The sequence below is a fragment of the Pan troglodytes genome, chromosome 1, assembly GCF_028858775.2.
Source record: "Pan troglodytes isolate AG18354 chromosome 1, NHGRI_mPanTro3-v2.0_pri, whole genome shotgun sequence".
Classification (NCBI taxonomy): domain Eukaryota; kingdom Metazoa; phylum Chordata; class Mammalia; order Primates; family Hominidae; genus Pan; species Pan troglodytes.
This window is the reverse complement of record NC_072398.2, coordinates 209,362,887-209,380,773: the sequence shown is the minus strand read 5'-3', so window position 1 is coordinate 209,380,773 and position 17,887 is coordinate 209,362,887. Positions and strand designations below refer to the sequence as shown.

General features: G+C 55.0%; 1 protein-coding gene across 50 annotated transcripts in view; it reads right to left on the bottom strand.

Moving 5' to 3' along the window:
- Positions 1 to 17,887, bottom strand: part of RAP1GAP (RAP1 GTPase activating protein) — a 73,296-nt gene that overhangs the window by 46,358 nt on the left and 9,051 nt on the right. For 29 of the 50 annotated variants that reach the window (XR_680482.5, XR_001718531.4, XR_001718539.4 and 26 more), the window contains one exon: positions 7,288 to 7,323. The exons of 10 other annotated variants lie outside the window; for them this stretch is intronic. Coding sequence is in view for 6 of the 40 variants with exons in the window: in XM_063784963.1 (XP_063641033.1) it covers positions 7,288 to 7,323; positions 9,318 to 9,361 (80 nt within the window). In the remaining 34 variants the exon portion in view is untranslated. Of the gene's footprint in view, positions 1 to 7,287; positions 7,324 to 8,691; positions 9,438 to 13,150; positions 13,170 to 17,887 lie in introns of those variants that run through there. 11 more of the 50 variants (XR_010147792.1, XM_063784963.1, XM_063784974.1 and 8 more) reach the window with 5 other exon arrangements.

Below are 17,887 nucleotides of genomic sequence, written 5' to 3'. Positions count from 1 at the left end.
CAAGACAGCATCTGCGGTCCCAGCCCAGACTCTGGCTCCAGGGCTTCCACAGCCCTGCACTAAGAGCACAGTCAGGGCCTCCCTGAGCTGCGGACTGACTCAGTCTCACACAGCAGCTCCTTGGAGCAGGGAGGAGGATGGGCGACTGGCACCCTAGCAGGCCTCTTCCCATGGTGGCTGGGGGGTTCAGAGCCTTCCAGCGTAGCCCACAGAAGTCCCAGCAGGGCCTGCAGGGACATGATCTGGTGGCTGTCTCTCTTCCCTTTACCTGTCAGGCCCAACTCAGTCTTGAATCCAGCATGTGCCACCACACACTTTTCTCCTCCACATTGCTGACCTGCCACCTCCTGTCCCTGGAACATTCTCGTACAGTGCACCTCCCTTCCCCACTACACACACACACACACACACACACACACACACACACAGCCACTTGGCCCACTTCGACTTTTGAGTCACCTCCTCCAGGAAGCCCTCCTTGATTCCCAGATGTGGGCAGGAGTCCCTTCTCTGAGATCTCAGCAACCCTCACATCTCCCTAGTCAGCACATGTCATTCCCATCAAACCACCTCTTTCCTTATGACCCTCTCTAGACTCTGAACCCAGAAGAAGTGGCCTCATCTATTTTCTCCACCACCATGTCCCCAACGCCCAGCACAGGGTTTGGCCCTAGGAGGGTGTCCCCACACTAAATGCTTGTTGAATTAGTTTGCTGAATGAATGAATTTTGGGGAAGATCCTGAACTCAGAAGGCCTTTCCAGGATCTGGGCTATCAGAAAATCCCCTCCAAGGCTGGGTGTGGTGGCTCACGCCTGTAATCCTAGCACCTTGGGAGGCCGAGACGGGCGGATCATGAGGTCAGGAGTTCGAGACCAGCCTGACCAACATGGTGAAACCCCATCTCTACTAAAAATACAAAAATTAGCTGGGCATGGTGGCACGCACCTGTAATCCCAGCTACTCAGGAGGCTGAGGCAGGAGAATGCTTGAACCTGGCAGGTGGAGGTTGCAGTGAGCCAAGATCGTGCCACTGCACTCCAGCCTGGGCGAGACAGCAAGACTCCGTCTCAAAAAAAAAAAAAAAAAAAAAAAGAAAAAAGAAAAAAAGAAAATCCCCTCCTTAGCCATCTACTCACCCCCTGTGGCCACGACAGTGCCTAAAATTCTATCACTAGAGAATCTCTCTTTGGATGAATGAGTCTTTCCTCTCAAAATGCAAATGCTTAGTTAGAAGGGAGAACATCCCCCTGCGCATACACTCTGCACTCATTTCATTCGAAGCAATACTGTTTCCATTGTTATGGACAATCTGAGGTTCAGAGAGGCAGAGTAGTTGGGGTAAGGCCACACAGCAAGTAAGTGGAAGTTGAACTGGGTATTTGAACTCAGGTCTGCCTAACAGAACTCAAATATTCCCATGCATCTCAGACAAATAGACCAGAGTTTGAGCATCACCAGGAGATAGGGGCACACAGGGCCAACCAGACCAGGGACCTCAGGGCGGCAAGAGTCCTCTCTTCATGATGCTGAGGATAGACGTGGGATAGCAGAGTTGTGCACAAGTGAGATGGGGACCCACTTCTCAAGATCACACAGCCAAACAGTGGCAGTCCCAGAGCCACAACGCATGTAGAGGGGATTTTTCTCTTGTCTCCTGAAGCTATAGAAGATCCTTCCTGGAAGCAGGGCATCTCTCTGGCACTAGGCTCATCCCTGCCTCAGAGCCTTTGCACCTACTGCTCCCTCTGTCTGGACACCCTGCCAGCTCCCCCATGGCCAGCTCCTCTCATCCTTCAGGTTTTGGTTCAAACACCCCCTCTTCAGAAAGGCTTTCCAGGACTCCTTCATTTTCCAGCCATACAGCACAGGGTGACAGGCAAACTGGAGCCTGGCTACTTAAGCTCCAATCTCAGCTTTGCCAAGGGACCTTGAACAGGTTACTTAACCTCTCTTTGCCTCAGCCTCCCCAGCCCTAAACCAGGGTTCATAACGGTCTTGCCTCACAGGGCTGTTGTGAAGATCAAACCCATGAACATGGGCAAAGTGCTCTGAAACACAGCCTGGCACGCGCTCAGCTCTCGGCAAGGACCAGCTCTTGTTAGCATGTAGCCTTGCTTTGAAATTCAGTGGACCTGGCCAGGCGCGGTGGCTCATGTCTATTATCCCAGCACTTTGGGAGGCCAAGGCAGGAGGATCACAAGGTCAGGAGCTCGAAACCAGCCTGGCCAAGATGGTGAAACCCCATCTCTACTAAAAATACACAAAAAAATTAGCCGGGCATGGTGGCGGGCGCCTGTAATCCCAGCTACTCAGGAGGCTGAGGCAGAGAATTGCTTGAACCAGGGAGGTGGAGGTTGCAGTGAACCAAGATAGCGCCACTGCACCCCAGCCTGGGTAACAGAGTGAGACCCTGTCTCAAAAAAAAAAAAAAAAAAGAAAAGAAAGAAAGAAAGAAATTCAGTGTACCCATCAGAGGTTGTTTCCTTGTCTATTTACTTATAGTCTGCCTCCGCCATTCCCAATTTTACAGTTGAGGAAATCCAGGCTCAGTGAGGTGAAGTACTGCCCAAACCAAGCTCTCTGAGTATAGCGGCTAGGCCTGTCTCATTTTCTGCTGAATCTGCAGTAACTAAAACCATGCCTGGCCTACAGTACGTGTTCAGTGGTTACTGTGGCTGGATGAATAAATAATGAACAAATGACCACAGCTCTATCGCTCTGAGGCTCTGTACAGCCAGGAGCTTGGGCATCTAAGATTCTATTTCAGCCCACCTCTGCCCACTCTGGTCCCAAATGACCCCCAGCTCAATCGAAGTCTCAGCCTCTCTTAGAAGTGGCTGCCAGGGGCTGGGCATGGTGGCTCACGCTTGTAATCCTAGCACTTTGGGAGGCTGAGGGAGGAGGATCGCTTGAGCCCAGGAGGTCGAGGCTGTAGTGAGCTGAGATTGCCCCACTGCACTCCAGCACGGGTGACAGAGTGAGACCCTGTCTCAAAAAATAAAAATAAAAATAAAAATAAAAATAAAATAAAATAAAATAAAGAGAAGTGGCTGCTAGGATAGCCAGGCTAATGAGCTGGGGACTAGCATCCATGCCCCTGTCCCCAGTAGAACCCCCTCACCCTGGCTTGGCCAAGGGGATGAGGCAGGAGGCCTTGGCATTTGCCTTGGGAGATCCCTGCCCAGAGGTATAGTGGCGGCCATGGGCTCAGGAAGCAGCTGCTAGCTCCCCCATCCCATACACTGCCAGCTGCCCGTCGGGGGCCTGCCCACCAGATGCATAATAGATGAGGAGGCCCAGCGGGCTGTGCCTGCTTGGCATTTCAGAGCCACTAATGAGGCCAGCCTTGTGCTTCCTGCAGCAGCACACAGGCCCCAGGGCCTCTGGCTCAGTGACTGCCATAAGGGGCCACCTGAGGACAGGGCCACCCACCCCAGCCCACCACTCAGCACAAGCAGCATCCAGGAGATCGAGGGCTAAAGGCATGGGCTCAGAGTGGCATTACTGTCAGTCTTGGTTCACCCCTCACTGACTGCATGCCCCTGGGCCACCACTTACCCTCTCTGAGCGTCAGTTCCCTCATCTGTAAAATGGGGATGGACAGTAGTAAGGGACAAACAGTCATCTGTAAGGCTGGTGTCAGGATGGAATGAAATGATTCAGGGGAAGTGCTGGGCCCAGGGCCTGGGATACAGGAAGTGCTCCATATATGGGAGAGACTGGTACCAATTCTGTCAAGAGGAAACATCTCAGCACCCAGATGGGCCTTCCCAGCAGGACACATGGACTGAGCAGTGACTCCCGTTTGGGTGGCATTCAGGGCTACATCACTCCCCGCTCCTCCCTTAACTCATAACCAAGACCTTCCCCATTTCTGCAGCTTCACTGTCTCTGACCTAGGTCCCTTCCTCAGCAGAAGAGCTGGATTCAAATCCAGCCTTCACCAGCTGTGACTTTGAGCCAGAGCCTCCACCACTCTCAGTCCTGGTTTTGGCCTCTAAACTGGCAACAACAGGCCAAATTGCAGGACTGATGCCATGATTTAATGAGACCTTCAGAGTAAAATGCCTGGCATGCTGTCAGCTCTTAATCCTTTCTGGGTTCTGCCTCCACCTCCCAGGCTCCTAGTTTTAAGGCCAAAGTTGACTCTCCTCTTCCCAGAGGTATTTTCAGAACCCTCCTACCTTGCACAAGTCCACTTGACCATTCCTCTACCCTGACACCGCTCTACCTCCCACCATCCATTTGAATACACTTTAAATGTCCAGCCCCCATTCTAGGATATCTGGGTCCCTTAGGGCTGCATAATCAGTCACCCACTGTCCCACTGGCTCCCAACCCTCACACTGGGCCTCCTTCCTCTTGCATCTGCACACCTACTCTGAGGTCCTCCACTGCAGACAACCTGCTGAGAGGGGTTAGGGATGTGTAGGGGAACTCAGCCATGATCACATCTGGCCTCTACCAGGACTCACTGCTCCTTTAATCCAAGTCCTAACCTCTTAATCCTGTTTTGTAAAGGGGTGGGGGAAAATCACCTCCTCTAGGAAGCCTTCCCAGCCTACTGACAAGGTTTTACTTATTCCCCTCCCTGAACACACTCAATTCAATTCCACAAGCATTAAGCATTTATGGGCATGGTAGTTGCACAAGACCATGTGGAGGACAGAGACATGAGAAAAGTACAGCCTGGCCTTTATGGGAGAAAGTGGGGGCTAAGTTGAGCTCAAATGTGACTCAATGGGAGGCCGAGATGGGAGGATCACTTGAGCTCAGGAGTTCGAGACCTGACTGGCCAACATGGTGAGACCTTGTCTCTACTAAAAATACAAAAATAATTACCCAGGAGTGATGGCATGCACCTGCGGTCCCAACTACTCAGGAGGCTGAGGCAAGAGATTCACTTGAAGCCAGGAGGTGGAGGTTGCAGTGAGCCGAGATTGCACAACTACACTACAGCCTGGGCGACAGAGTGAGACCCTGTCTCCAAAAAAACAAAAAGCGACCAAGCACCTCTCCTTTCAAGGAGTTCAGAGCCTGCTTTGCACTGCAGGGTTATGTGAACACATGCAGCTCACCTGAAGTCAACTCCCGGAAATGCCCTATTCAACAAGCACATGTTGAGCAGCAAGTGCAGCCCAGAGAGAGAAAATGACTTGCCAAAGTCACACAACTAGAATGTGGCAGAGGCAGATTCAAGTCCACACCTGTCAGACTCAAGTCCACACCTGCCATGCTCTTTCCCCTACCCCAGGAACATTCACGAATGCATGCTCTGTAGCAGCAGAGGAGGCATTCTAAAGAGGGAATGGGGGTGTGGGGATCAAGAAAGAAAACACCCAACAAATGGTGACAAAGGTGGGCTGGAGGTGTGGCGAGGGCCTGTGGAAATGGAAGTGGAGGGACATCAAGGGGAGGTGATGCTGACTGGGCCATGTTCCCGTTGATCAGAAACACAGAGCACGGGAGAAGCAAGCCCCAAACTAGAAAAGGAGGTGGAGACAGCCCTTGAATGCCAGGAGATCATGATTAATGGTCAAAATGGCCACCACTGACGCATGGGCTGGAGTTAAGCGATGGCCTTTGGCAGCTGGGAAGGGAGGGCCTAGGGTTAGCACCTTGGACAGCGGCTCCAGCTAGGCGAGCACGGGCAAGGCATTTTGGGTAATGGGGCGTGTCCTGGGGAATGGCCGATCTTTACTTGATAGACGGGTCAACTGAAGCCCAGAGAGGGGATGGGACTCGCCCAAAGTCACACAGCTGGCCAGTTACAATCAGTCCTGGGCCCTCGTCTCTAACTCTTGGCTTAGGGCTCCCTGGGGTGGGCCTTCTGGGTGGCCCGTCTCTGAGTCTTCCCTCAAGCGCATCCTTCGTTCAGACCCTCCCTGTGGCCTGGTGGCCCTGGGACAGAGTAGGCAAGGTTTTGGGCTCTGCACAGAGTCTGGAAGATCAAGGTTCAAATCCCAACTGCTTGTGTGACCTTGGGCAACTCATTTCCCCACTCCGGGCTTCATTGTTCTCATCTGTAATTAGCGATAATAGTCCCTAACTCTGAGGTGTGGTCAGACTTACATGAGATAACACATGTCAGGCGTCTACTACAGTACCCAGTGCATAGCAGGTGCCCAACAAGTGGCAGTTGTCAGTGGTGTTATTACTGAACTCCCTGAAGGAAAGGATGGCATCTTCCTCACCTCTGCTTTTATCCCCCCTCAGTCTACCCCTGCTCTGAGCATAGCACACCATCTTGCAGAAGGAGGGGCTCAAATGGACTAGGCACAGCAGCAGGAGATGATGCCCAGAAAGGGAGAGGAAGCAGCGTGAGGTTGCATGGGGAGCATCAAAGGGAAATAGAAAGGCAGGCTGGGAGCTTAGCTGAGGCACCCTGTGTGCCTCCCACCCCAGGCCTGGCTTCCCAGGAGGGCTCTGCGGGGACGATGGTGCCAGATGGGAGTCGCCCAGCAGCTGGGGGGGTACTGCAGGACCCACGGACCCCAGACAGCCCTGAGCAGGGGCAGGAAGCAGCAGCCAGAGCCGTCGGGGGGCTCTCCTGCTGGAGGTGAAGCAGCAGCAGGAGCAGCCAGTCAGGCCCACGTGATGCTGATGCCAGGGAAGCCCGGAGGCACCTGCCTGCTGGGGCATCAGGGTGCCACGGTGTATCCCGAGGTGAGGCTGAACCTCCACCCATTGCCTCTTGGTGTTGAGAAGCTGCACATACAGTTGCCTCGTTCCCTCCTCCTCCAAAGAGAGGGCAGCCCCAGACACAGGAAATATGGGAGGAAGGGGTTCTGAGGGCTGTCAGGGGGAGTAACTAGAGGATTTGGGGGTCAGTAAAGGCTAAGGGAACCCCAGCCCAGCGAGGGGCCACCCTGAGGTGGGAAGAAATAGAGAAGAAAAAAAAGGAAGGAAGCATTTAAGCAAAAAGGGCCTAAAATATGCCAGGGCCAGTTTTTGTTTTTGTTCTTTTTACCTTACACCCTATGAATAGGCATTTTAATCCCCACTTCACAGATGAGAAAATTGAGGTTCAGAGACATTAAGGAATTGCTGAAGTTCACACAGGCAGTGGCAGAGTGAAGATGTAAACCTGCTTTGCCTGCCTCCAAGGCCCTCTAAAAAAGTACTCTGGGGACAGTAAGAGGGTCTGCCCACCCCCTTGCCCTGAGAGGATGGTTGGAAGCTTGGTAAGGTCTGGCCTGGCATCGCAGGGGTAGGAATGGATTGGGGGTATCTGCAGGGACCAGCCAAGGAAACCCAGGCCCTCCTGAGAGTCCCCAGTACTCACCACACACTCCGGCGAGAAGTGAAGGACTTGTCCACCCTGAAACGCAACAAGAGGGGCCATAGGTGAGGGGACATCCCTTCTCACCAGCTTGGCCCAGCATATCACACCCACCTGCACTGCACCACCCTCCCAGAGGGGCTGGAGAAGGTCCTGTTTCTAAGGATGCCTGATGCAGTCACTATCACCCTTAGGCTGCAGTCGCCTGACTGTCAGATTAGGGACATGGGAAGGCATAGGGGTTAAAGAGCCAGGAAAAGAGGCAGGACTGGGGGCAGTGGGGTAGGGGGCAGGGCTGTGGGGTGTTAGCAGGGGTGGGGGGACAGGTGGAGTAGGACAGTGACTACAGCAGCTTGGATCATGGCAAGGATGTAGGGGTGCGGCTGGGGCTAGCTTAGAGCCTTTCTAGGCAGGATGGAAGTTTGCTGGATATCTATGGTTTATGGTGGGCAGAAAGAACATCACCCCCAAGGCCCGTAGCCTGCCTCAGTCCTGAAGCTGTTCACTCATATCCACCCAGGAAGCAAATGTCTGCGAATCTGGGAGGAGATCTAGGAGGAGCTTCCCCCCACCCTCACCCCAACACACATACCCTGCTCCCTAAGACTTCAGGGGTACCCCAGACTTTGTCTCCCCCAAATTCACCCAGATCCAGCCCCAGGACGCATGTGTGGGTAGCACTCCCGCCCCGCCCCGATTCTCCTACTGCCCTCCGAGGGCACCTTGGTGCCGCTGGGGGCAGGGGCTGAGCAGCTGTTGGAACAACAAACAACTCGCCTCCTGCCCAGAGGTAAGAAGGGGATGAGGAGGGAGCCCAGCCCAACTCTGCCAGCGAGAGGACGTCCTCGGCAGGGCAGGGCTGGGGGCTCCCAGGGACAGCTGATGGGGAAGGCCGACTCTGCAGACAGTGAGGTCAGAGAAGCCAGGACTTGCCCAAGGTCATAGAACAGGACCCAGCCTGTGAGCTGCCCCTGTGTTGGCTGGCCAGGAAACTGAGGGCCTAGCCCAGGCTCCTCTCATCACCTGACAGCTAGCAAGACCCCATATGGAAGGGTAGCCTCTGGCCTCCCACCCCACCCCACCCTCTGCTGGGGTCACCTCAGAAGTTGAGCGTCCACAAGGGGAAGGCAGCTTGGACACAATCCCCATAGCTCAGAGAACACTGACCATGCCCACACAGAAGCCCCAGCGCTCCACACCCCAAGGTGGGTCCCATGGGTCCCTATGACCACTGGGAGGTAGGGCCTGGTGAAGGTCATGGAGCCGCTTGTCTGGCTGGGCAGGGGCTCTGAGCCCACTCTGTCTAACCCATCTTCCCTCCAATTTGCCAAATCTCTGCAACAGGCATAAATCCCCATCCCACCTCTGCACCCCTTGACCCCAAGATGAACCTGCTGCCACTCTGACCTCCTCCAGGCCTCCAAGCCCAGGCAGCCAGTGGCCCAGGGAGGAGGAGGTTCCTGAGAGCCAGGATGCAGGAAGGAGGGCAGCCTGGTGCCCAGGGTGGGCAGGGCCTGCTAAGGGCTTCTAGAGTCCCTTTATCCAGAGCATCATTGAGGGGCCCAACAGCTGCAAAGGCAAAGTGGGAGGTCCAGCAGAACCTCCCCCTGACCTGCCTGCCCGTACTCCCACATACCTATACATGTGAGCAGTTGCGCACACACGCATGCACACACACGCGCACACACACAGGCGGAGTAGCCCCGCAGCCCCAGTCACATGCATAAGCGCCACTATCATGTGCTTAGACACAAACACAGCAATGTCCACCCTGCACTCACCTCCCCACACATGCACATGGACACGCAATGGGAACACACACAGACACATAAACAGAAACACACACACACAGGCGCCACAGCACGACAGCCATGCGCGCACTGAGGTCAAACGCTCAGCCCCCACAGCAGTCACAGCCCAGGCCCACCCGCCCGAACGCGAGCACACCCCGCACGGGCTCCCCCCCACGCGTGCACACGCACACGCGCGCACGCGCCCCGCCCCGCCCCGCCCCGCGCCGCGCCGCGCCCTACCCGCCGTAGGCCCCGAAGGTGAAGCTGCGCTTCCGGCCGCTCATGGTGCCGCCGCCGCCGCCCGGCCCGGCCCGCGCGAGCCGGAGCCGCCTTCCCGCGCCCGGGTCACCTTGGCAACGCGGCCGCCCCGCCCCCGCCCCCGCCCCAGCTCGGATACGTCCGCGCCCCAGCGGGCCGCGGTCCAGCTGCCGGGGGCCGCCGGCGCAGAAAGGGCCGCTTGTTCGCGCCGCCCTGGGCCGGCCGGGCGGGGGCTTCGCGGGACTTTCCGAGCCGGGCCCAGCCGGGCGGGGATTGCGGGGCCCGGGGCAGCCCCTCCCCTACCCCCTTCCCGGCCGCCGCCCCTCGTCCAGGCCGCAGACCCTCTGTTGGGGGGACGCGCTCCTCCCGCCCCCTCGAGCCGCCGCGCTCCTCGGCGGATCCGTCCCCATCATCACAAGCTGGGAGCTCCCTCCCAGAAGCCTGGGTCTGCACGGCGGGCATGTCCCGCCCCTCCCTGTCCCTCGACTTTCTCATCTGTAAAGTGGGATTCCTCCCGCCGGCCTCCTAGGACCTGGGGATGACGAAATGAGTTCACGCACGTAAAGCGCTCGGCCCAGGCCCTGGCGTACAGCTGATGCTTAATAAATGCCGGGTACAAGAGTTCTGCAGGGGGACAGCGTTCTACCCTTCCCGCGAACGAATGACTGAATGAACAGAGCCTCCAATAGCCCCTCCTTGCCCACCTGTCTCCCCTTCTCCCAGGAGTCCCCTTCCCCTTTGCCCTGGTGAGGAGGAAGAGCAAAGGGGAGGAGTGGAGACGCCCCCCTCCACTCCCCTCTTGAAAAGTCATGCAGTCCAGGTCCCAACCTTTAGAGGGAACTGGGCTCTGAGTTCTGCAGCAGGTACTCATTCGCTCACTAAACACTCCAAGTTGCTCTTCTGCACCCAGCTCGCCCAGAGCTCACAGTCCAGTGCTCTTCCTCAGAGTAAGCTGTTTCCCCCACCCAAGTGGAGCTGTGTCAGCAGACACCGGGTCACTAGCCCTGACCCCAGAGCACACTGCCCTCCAGCCCAACACCCAGTCTTCCCCCCATTGAGGGAGAGATCCTTCCCCCAGGCCCTGCACCCAAGGAGGCCCCCACAGTCTCAAGGTTTGCTATGGGATTTTCTGTTTAAACAAACTGCAGGGCACAGATGCAGCCGGGGATGAGGGAGGAAGGATGACCAAGGGCACAAGGACAGGGCAGCAGGGATTCTGCAGACGCCTTTCAGGAGCTGTTCCACCTGGGACCCGGGCCTGGGCTTGGTGAGCTCCAGCATCCCCTGGGAAATGACGAGTCTGGGTACCAGGGTCTACGGTTTGTCTCACCTAGGCAGGGTAAGTGGCGCTGCAGTTTCCCCATTTTAGACACGAAGAAATTGAGATGCTCTCTCACACCAATTACTTCTCTCTTGGGGATCTGCCCTCAGCCCCCTCTCGGCTCCCACCTGGGACCTCTTCTCTGCACATTCTGGTGGGTGCAGGAGCCCTCAAGAGCCCCTTGCAGGGTTCAGAGCCTGGACAGGGCAAACATTATTTCCTCATTCCTAGAACTATGTCCCTTGGTTTTCAGTCCTCAGAGGAGGGTCTGGCTTCCCCTTGCAAGGTGCTCTGGAGCCTGGACTGGGCCCCTTCTGCTCTGGGCAGTGCTGCAGATTCCTGGGGGGAGGAATCACACCAGGGCAGGCTCCTGAGGGGTGGGTCCTGAGAGCACTGAAGTTTGCCTGAGAAGGGAGGAACGAACTTCCTTCCTTCCTTCCTTCCTTCCTTCCTTCCTTCCTTCCTTCCTCCCTCCCTCCGTCCCTCCTTCCTAAGTAGTAGCAGCAACAACCTCCCTCCCTCCCTTCCTCCCTCCCTCCTTCCTAAGTAGTAGCAGCAGCAGCAGCAGCAGGGGCTCTCAGAGAGGTGGGAGGCGGTTGGGGCAGAGGACTGAAGAGCTAGGCCTGGGCTATGAGGATGTGCACAGTGCTTGGGCTGGGGCCTGGACTCCAGCCACATCTGGGCTGCTGCATCCCCTTCAACATGGACCTATACCTCGCCAGTCTTTTCAGTGGGAATGATTCCTGAGTGGTTTCTGCATGCCCAGTTGGCAGAGTAGCCAAGGGGCCGCCAACGTGGCAAGTTTCCCAGCCAGGCCTGGCCCCCGGGAGGCCCCACTGGTACTGGGACAGTGGGCCCTTGAGAGGGGCCATGGGGGCTGAAGGGTTCCCACCGAAGACAAAGAGCCCAGTGTGGGCTCCAGCCTCTCTGCTCTGACCAGCTGCAGCTGCCTCATTGGCAAGGGATGGGGGTGGGGGTGGGAGTGGGGGTGGTTAGTGGGGGTCACGTTCCCCTGGCCAGGGTTGCAGCAGGACAGTCCCTGACCAGCTCCTGGTCCTTTGGTGACAGCTGAATTTAAATGCATCCTGTTAACCTGCAAGACCACTTCCAAGAATTTATCTTCTGCATCATAGCATGTGAGCCTGTAGATGAATGGCAAGGACAATGGACATTTGTGCTTATATCCTTACCGTTGAAGGCTAAAATCTCAGCTCTCCCGCTTGTCACCTGTGTGACCTTGGTCAAGTTACTTAAGCTTTCTGAGCCTCAGTTTTTTCATCTGCAAGATGGGATTTATGATGAAAATAACCGTACCTACTTCAAAGGGTTTTGCCAAGGATTAAATAAGTTACTAATGATAAAGCACTGAGAATAGTAGAGTATTTGTCACTTAACATGTGTTTGTTAAGTAAAACATTTGCTGGCTGAGCACGGTGGCTCACATCTGTAATCCCAGCACTTTGGGAGGCTGAATAGGGAGGATCACTTGAGAGTAGGAGTTGGAGAACAGCTTAGGCAACATAGTGAGACCTGTCTCTACAAAAACTCTAAAAATTAGCCAGGTGTAATGGTGCACATATGTAGTCCCAGTGATTTGAGAGGCTGAGGTGGGAGGATTGCTCAAGGCTGGGAGGTTGAGGCTGCAGTGAGCCCTGACTGCACCACTGCACTCCAGCCTGGGTGACAGAGCAAGACCCTGTCTTAAAAAGAAAAGAAAAAAGAAAAAGAAAGGCTAGGCACGGTGGCTCACACCTGTAATCCCAGCACTCTGGGAGGCCAAGTCGGATAGATCACTTGAAGTCAGGAGTTCAAGACCAGCCTGGCCAACATGGTGAAGCCCCATCTCTACTAAAACACAAAAATCAGCCGGGCATGGTGGTTGGCACCTGTAGTCCCAGCTACTTGGGAGGCTGAGACAGGAGAATTGCTTGAACCCAGGAGGTGGAGGTTGCAGTGAGCCAACATCAGGCCACTGCATTCCACCCTGGGTGACAAAGCAAGACTCTGTCTGAAAAAAAAAGAAGAAGAAAAGGAAAAAAATTGTTGTAGCAGCATCATTTTTATTAGGCTAAACTATATGAAGTTGCCATTTTTGTAGGGCTAGCAAAGATTTATTAGTAAGAATTCTAAAACTAAATGGCCACCCAGAGGAAATTTGATAAATTATGGTCCATGTATGCTATGCGGTGCCATGCAGCTATGGGACAGACTGGGGAAGATCTGTGTGTGGGCATGTGGAACAGCCTCCAGGACTGACACACACACACAGAGGCAGTGTGACAGGGACCAGGGCTGGACCAGGCTCTGATGCTTCCTAGCTGTGTGATGTCAAACACATTAGTAACATCCCATGACACTGGCCTCACTGGCCCACTGTGACAGGGACATCACTGCTCCGCAGTCAGCACGGGGTGCTTGCTGACTGGCACTGGGAAGTCACTGCCATCGTTGAAGGAGTTTGAGCCCCCTTCTTCCTTGGCCTCCAGCCTCTTACCTAGAAAACAGTGCCAGGCTGCTTTCCAGGGTCCAGGCCCTCCCTCTGAGAGGAAGCCTCCCCTCTGGGCCTCCTAGATTTGTACCCAAGTTGTTCACACAGCTGCCAGACTGTAGAGGAAGAGAGAAGAGCACCGGGTGGAGGGTTGCAGAGCTGCCTTTCCAAGTTCACCTCTTGTTGAACTCTGGGTGTTCCACCTACCTACCTCCAGCTCCCCCTTTCCAGGGAAATGGAAGGGGAGAGGGAGGAGCAAACCCCGGGAAGATCTCAGGTCTGGGCTCTAAGTGGGGCTGGTGGAGCCAACACTTGCCAGGGCCTCCAATAGCCTCCTCCCCTCCCCGAGTCATACTCATTCAGGATATCTGCCCCAGGCCTCTTGGGCAGGAGAGGAGGCATCTGGGCTTCCTGCCCTGGCCCAGGCAGCCTCTTGTGTGGCTTTGCATTAATCAGTTTTCCTCGCTGGGCCTCAGTTTGCTCATATGTTAAACCCCTACTCTCACTTTGCTGGGTTAAAGACCTAACAGTGGGCTGGGCGCGGTGGCTCACGCCTGTGATCCCAGCATTTTGGGAGGCTGAGGCAGGTGGATCATGAGGTCAGGAGTTCGAGATCAGCCTGATCAACATGGTGAAACCCCGTCTCTACTAAAAATACAAAAATTAGCTGGGCGTGGTGGCACCCAGCTACTCAGGAGGCTGAGGCAGGAGAATCACTTGAACCCAGGAGGCAGAAGTTGCAGTGAGCAAAGATCACACCACTGCACTGCAGCCTGGGTGACATAGCAAGACTCCATCTAAAAAAAAAAAAAAAAGACCTAACAACGGAAAGATACATTTGCCTTGAGAGAATTCTGCTAGCTCTGAAAGTATCATTATCCTTACTTTGCCTGTGGCCTTTCTAGCCAAGCCACACCAACCCAATCCCAGGAAGCTTCTGGAAAAAGAGTCTCCTGGGGGTTCCCCAGCCCCTGGGAAGGGAGGGAAGAGTGGGTGTGACTTGGCTCACAGCCCTTCCCTAGGCAGCTGGCCAGTGAGGTTACTGAGCCAGCCTCTGCCCTGGCTCTGAGACTCCTGCTCTATTCAATGGGTTTCTGAAACCCCTGCCTACTTAAGGGGACCCCATCAGGGACCAGGAAAATCTGGCCTGGCTAGAATACCTGCCCCCACTCAGGCCCTACCCCTGAGGATGTGTTTCTCATCTCCATGCAGATCATGTGGCTTGAAAGGCCCTGGAAGCAAAGCCCTTCTGGAGGCAGCACCCAGGTGTACGGTCTTTCATTCCTTCCCCCATTCATTCAGTATTGAGCACCCACTGTGTGGCTGACACTGTATTGAGCACCCACTGTGTGGCTGACACTATTCAGACACTGGCGATAGAGTCTGAACAAGACAGACAAGGTCTCTGGTAGACCTGTGTGCACACCTGCATACAAACTTTCCCAGGTCACACATGCACTTGGCCTAGTACCGTGCCATGCACATGCAAAGAGTCATCTAACTCATGCCTGTAGAGATCACATCAAGATCAAATGCATGCAGACAGGCTCACATGAACATCAGCCCCCATGCTGCAAACCCACAAGTACGTGCACATGCAAAGGTCGACTCCAGCTCCCACCCTTAGGTCCCCCATCAGTGCACATGCACCTACTGACTCCGACTGCATTTGTACATGCATGTAAATACACACTGATGACAGCACATACAGGCACAGGAATCTCAGGCCCACACATCCTTACTCAAATCACATTATTTATGTTCATACAATATACACAGACAGTTGTGTACACACCTCACAAACACGCATGGAGCATCCAGCTAACTACTGGGAAGAAACAAAGGTAGGAGACAGAATGGCTCTTTGGGGGTCAGAGAAGGGTGCAATTGCTGCATCTCCAGGATTGCAGAGTGGAGGCCAAGACACCTCTCATGTATTACAGGCTGGTGTCTAGCCGGCCAGCCCCCCTCTCCTACCTCCACTGCTATGGGCGTGGCCCTCCCAGCCCATTTTCGGGGCAGTTGGACAAAGCTGGGAGACTGCTTGAGGCCCAGAGCTCCCCTCAGGAAGCGGGGCTGGCGGAGTCCTGACCTGGGGAGACCTGCCTGTGGCCCCAGCTCTGCTGGCAACCCACCATTTCTCATCACAAGTGCCTTCCCACTTCTGGCCTCTGCTGGTTCATCTATAATGGGGGGAGAGAGTTTCCCAACAGTTCCTTATGATACCACCCTCCCAGGAGGCCAACCAGTCTGGGACTCTGAGAGCCCCTCTCCACCCCGACAAGGCCCTCATTGAGGCAGTGGCTCTCAACAAGGGTGGCTCTGCCCCCCAGAGGGCACCAGGGTGGTTTCAGTCCTCAGAAATGACGGGGTCGCCACTGTCATTCAGTGGGTGGGGGACAGGAAAGCTACGCTGGTGAGAGTCCCACTTCAGGAGATTTGTTGTTCATCAGATATCCTCCTAGATATTCAAGTGGGTAAAAAGCCCGGGTAACCCATCCTAGAACCTAACTCTGGTTTACAAATGAATATTTTTTGGTGTGGCTTTAATCCATAATACATTTTTCAAAGGTGCAGCTACCGAAGTCATTCTGAACTAGAGGTCAGGTACAGCGACATGACTTTCTGCTCTTAAATCTAAGGGTAGGCCGGGCTCAGTGGCTCACATCTGTAATCCCAGCACTTTGGGAGGCTGAGGCGGGTAGATCACCTGAGGCCAGGAGTTCGCGACCAGCCTGACCAATATGGTGAAACCCTGTCTCTACTAAAAATACAAAAATTAGCCAGGTGTGGTGGCATGCGCCTGTAGTCTCAGCTACTCAGGAGGCTGAGACAGGAGAATTGCATGAACCCAGAAGGCGGAGGTTGCAGTGAGCTAAGATCACAGCACTACACTCTAGCCTGGAGTTTTTGAGACTCTGTCTCAAAAAACAAAAACAAAAACAAAAAATCTAAGGGTAGGCTGGGCAAGGTGGTTCACACCTGTAATCCCAGCACCTTGAGAGGCTGAGGTGAGAGGACTGCTTAAGCCCAGAAGTTCGAGACCGGCCTGGTAACAAAGCAAGACTCCATCTCTATTACAATAATTTTAATTTTTTTAAATCTAAGGGTATATTTTTAATAAATAGGTGCCCAAGGCTGGTTACTTCTTTGGCTCTTGTGGTGTGGTCATGCCACAGCATTCATGTAGGGAGGTGGAGGGCCTTTTTCATCTCTTATGCCAGTATATAGTTGGTTTTTGAAGTCAGGTGTGTAGGCAGGCTTATTTCCTAGGAATATCATGACAGGAAAATGAAGAACGCTTTTTTTTTTTTTTTTTTTTTGAGACAGAGTTTTGCCCTTGTCGCCCAGGCTGGAGTGCAATGGCGCGATCTCGGCTCACCGCAACCTCCACCTCAGTAGCTGGGATTACAGGCATGCACCATCAGGCCCAGCTAATTTTTGTATTTTTAGTAGAGTCGGGGTTTTTCCATGTTGGTCAGGCTGGCCTCGAACTCCCCACCTCAGGTGATGCGCCCGCCTTAGCCTCCCAAAGTGTTGGGATAACAGGCGTGAGCCACCGCGCCCGGCCGAAGAACGCTTTTTAAAACGTGTCCTCTAATGGGTCCGGGAGTCCGCCGCGGTCTCGGGCGCCACCAACTGGCCGTCATAAGAACTGCAGGCGACGGCCGCCCGGGCTCCAGGACCAGGGACAGCGCCCCGGGAGCATCTCAGAGAAGGGTGGGGACCCGGAGCCGCCGGGACAGCGCCCCCAGTCACCGGCCGCGCGCTCGCCACCCCCCGCACTTCCTCACCCCTCCCTTACATGGAGGCGGCCCCAGCGCCCATCCTCGCCCTCTCCCCGGCGCCAGGCGCCGCCGCACGTCTCCCAGCTCACAAGGGCGCACCTGCGCCCGCCCACTGTGCTCTCGCCGCCCCCTCCCGCGGGACCCGTTCTCTCGGTGCGCAGATCACGGGGCCGCACCTACGCGTTCCGGGATCTCTGTGATCCTGACAACAGCCCCGTGAGGCTGATCTTGCAAGAGTTACATGTCTGCCATGGCTGACGGGGGAAATTGAGGTGTGCAAACAGAGCAGATCCAGCTCTTCCGAGTTCTTCGGGACCTCAGTCCCTATCACCCGTGCGCTGCGGCTCAGTGGCACAGCCCCTTCTAGTTCCCGAGGCCCTGTGCCAAGTGCTTTCATCCAGTCCTTAAACCCACCCTGTAAATTAGGTACAATTATCTTCCCCATTTCACAGATCAGGAAGCCAAGGTCCCAGAGGCCGAGTGGCTTGCCTAAGGATCAGTGGATGCGGTTATGGCTACAAAACCTCTCCGAGGTCTTCACACTGCTCTGAGTCACTGTGAGGGACGCTCCTGCCAGGAAAAAAGTCCTTCCAACAGTACACACTGCCCTGCCCTGGCTGCTCTGTCCTGGTATCCTCGGGCTTGAATGCCTTCTGGGGTAGGATGCGGGCATGGAGCCTCAAGATCTCTCACAGAGGAACCCAATCTCCCCATCCTCACAAGCTTTAGCCTCACAAAGCACCTCCCCAAGACACACAGTAGGTGCTTAATAACCCGTTGCTTGGCTGAAGCCCTGCCTTCCAGGAACCAGGGCTCTAAATGCATAACTACACAGCCTGGATACAGAGCAGGGCAGTGTGAACCAGTGAGGAAGGGCACAGGCTCAAGAGGGCTGGACAGAGTGGGTTCCAACTCAGCTATTTATTTATTTATTTATTTATTTATTGAGACAGTC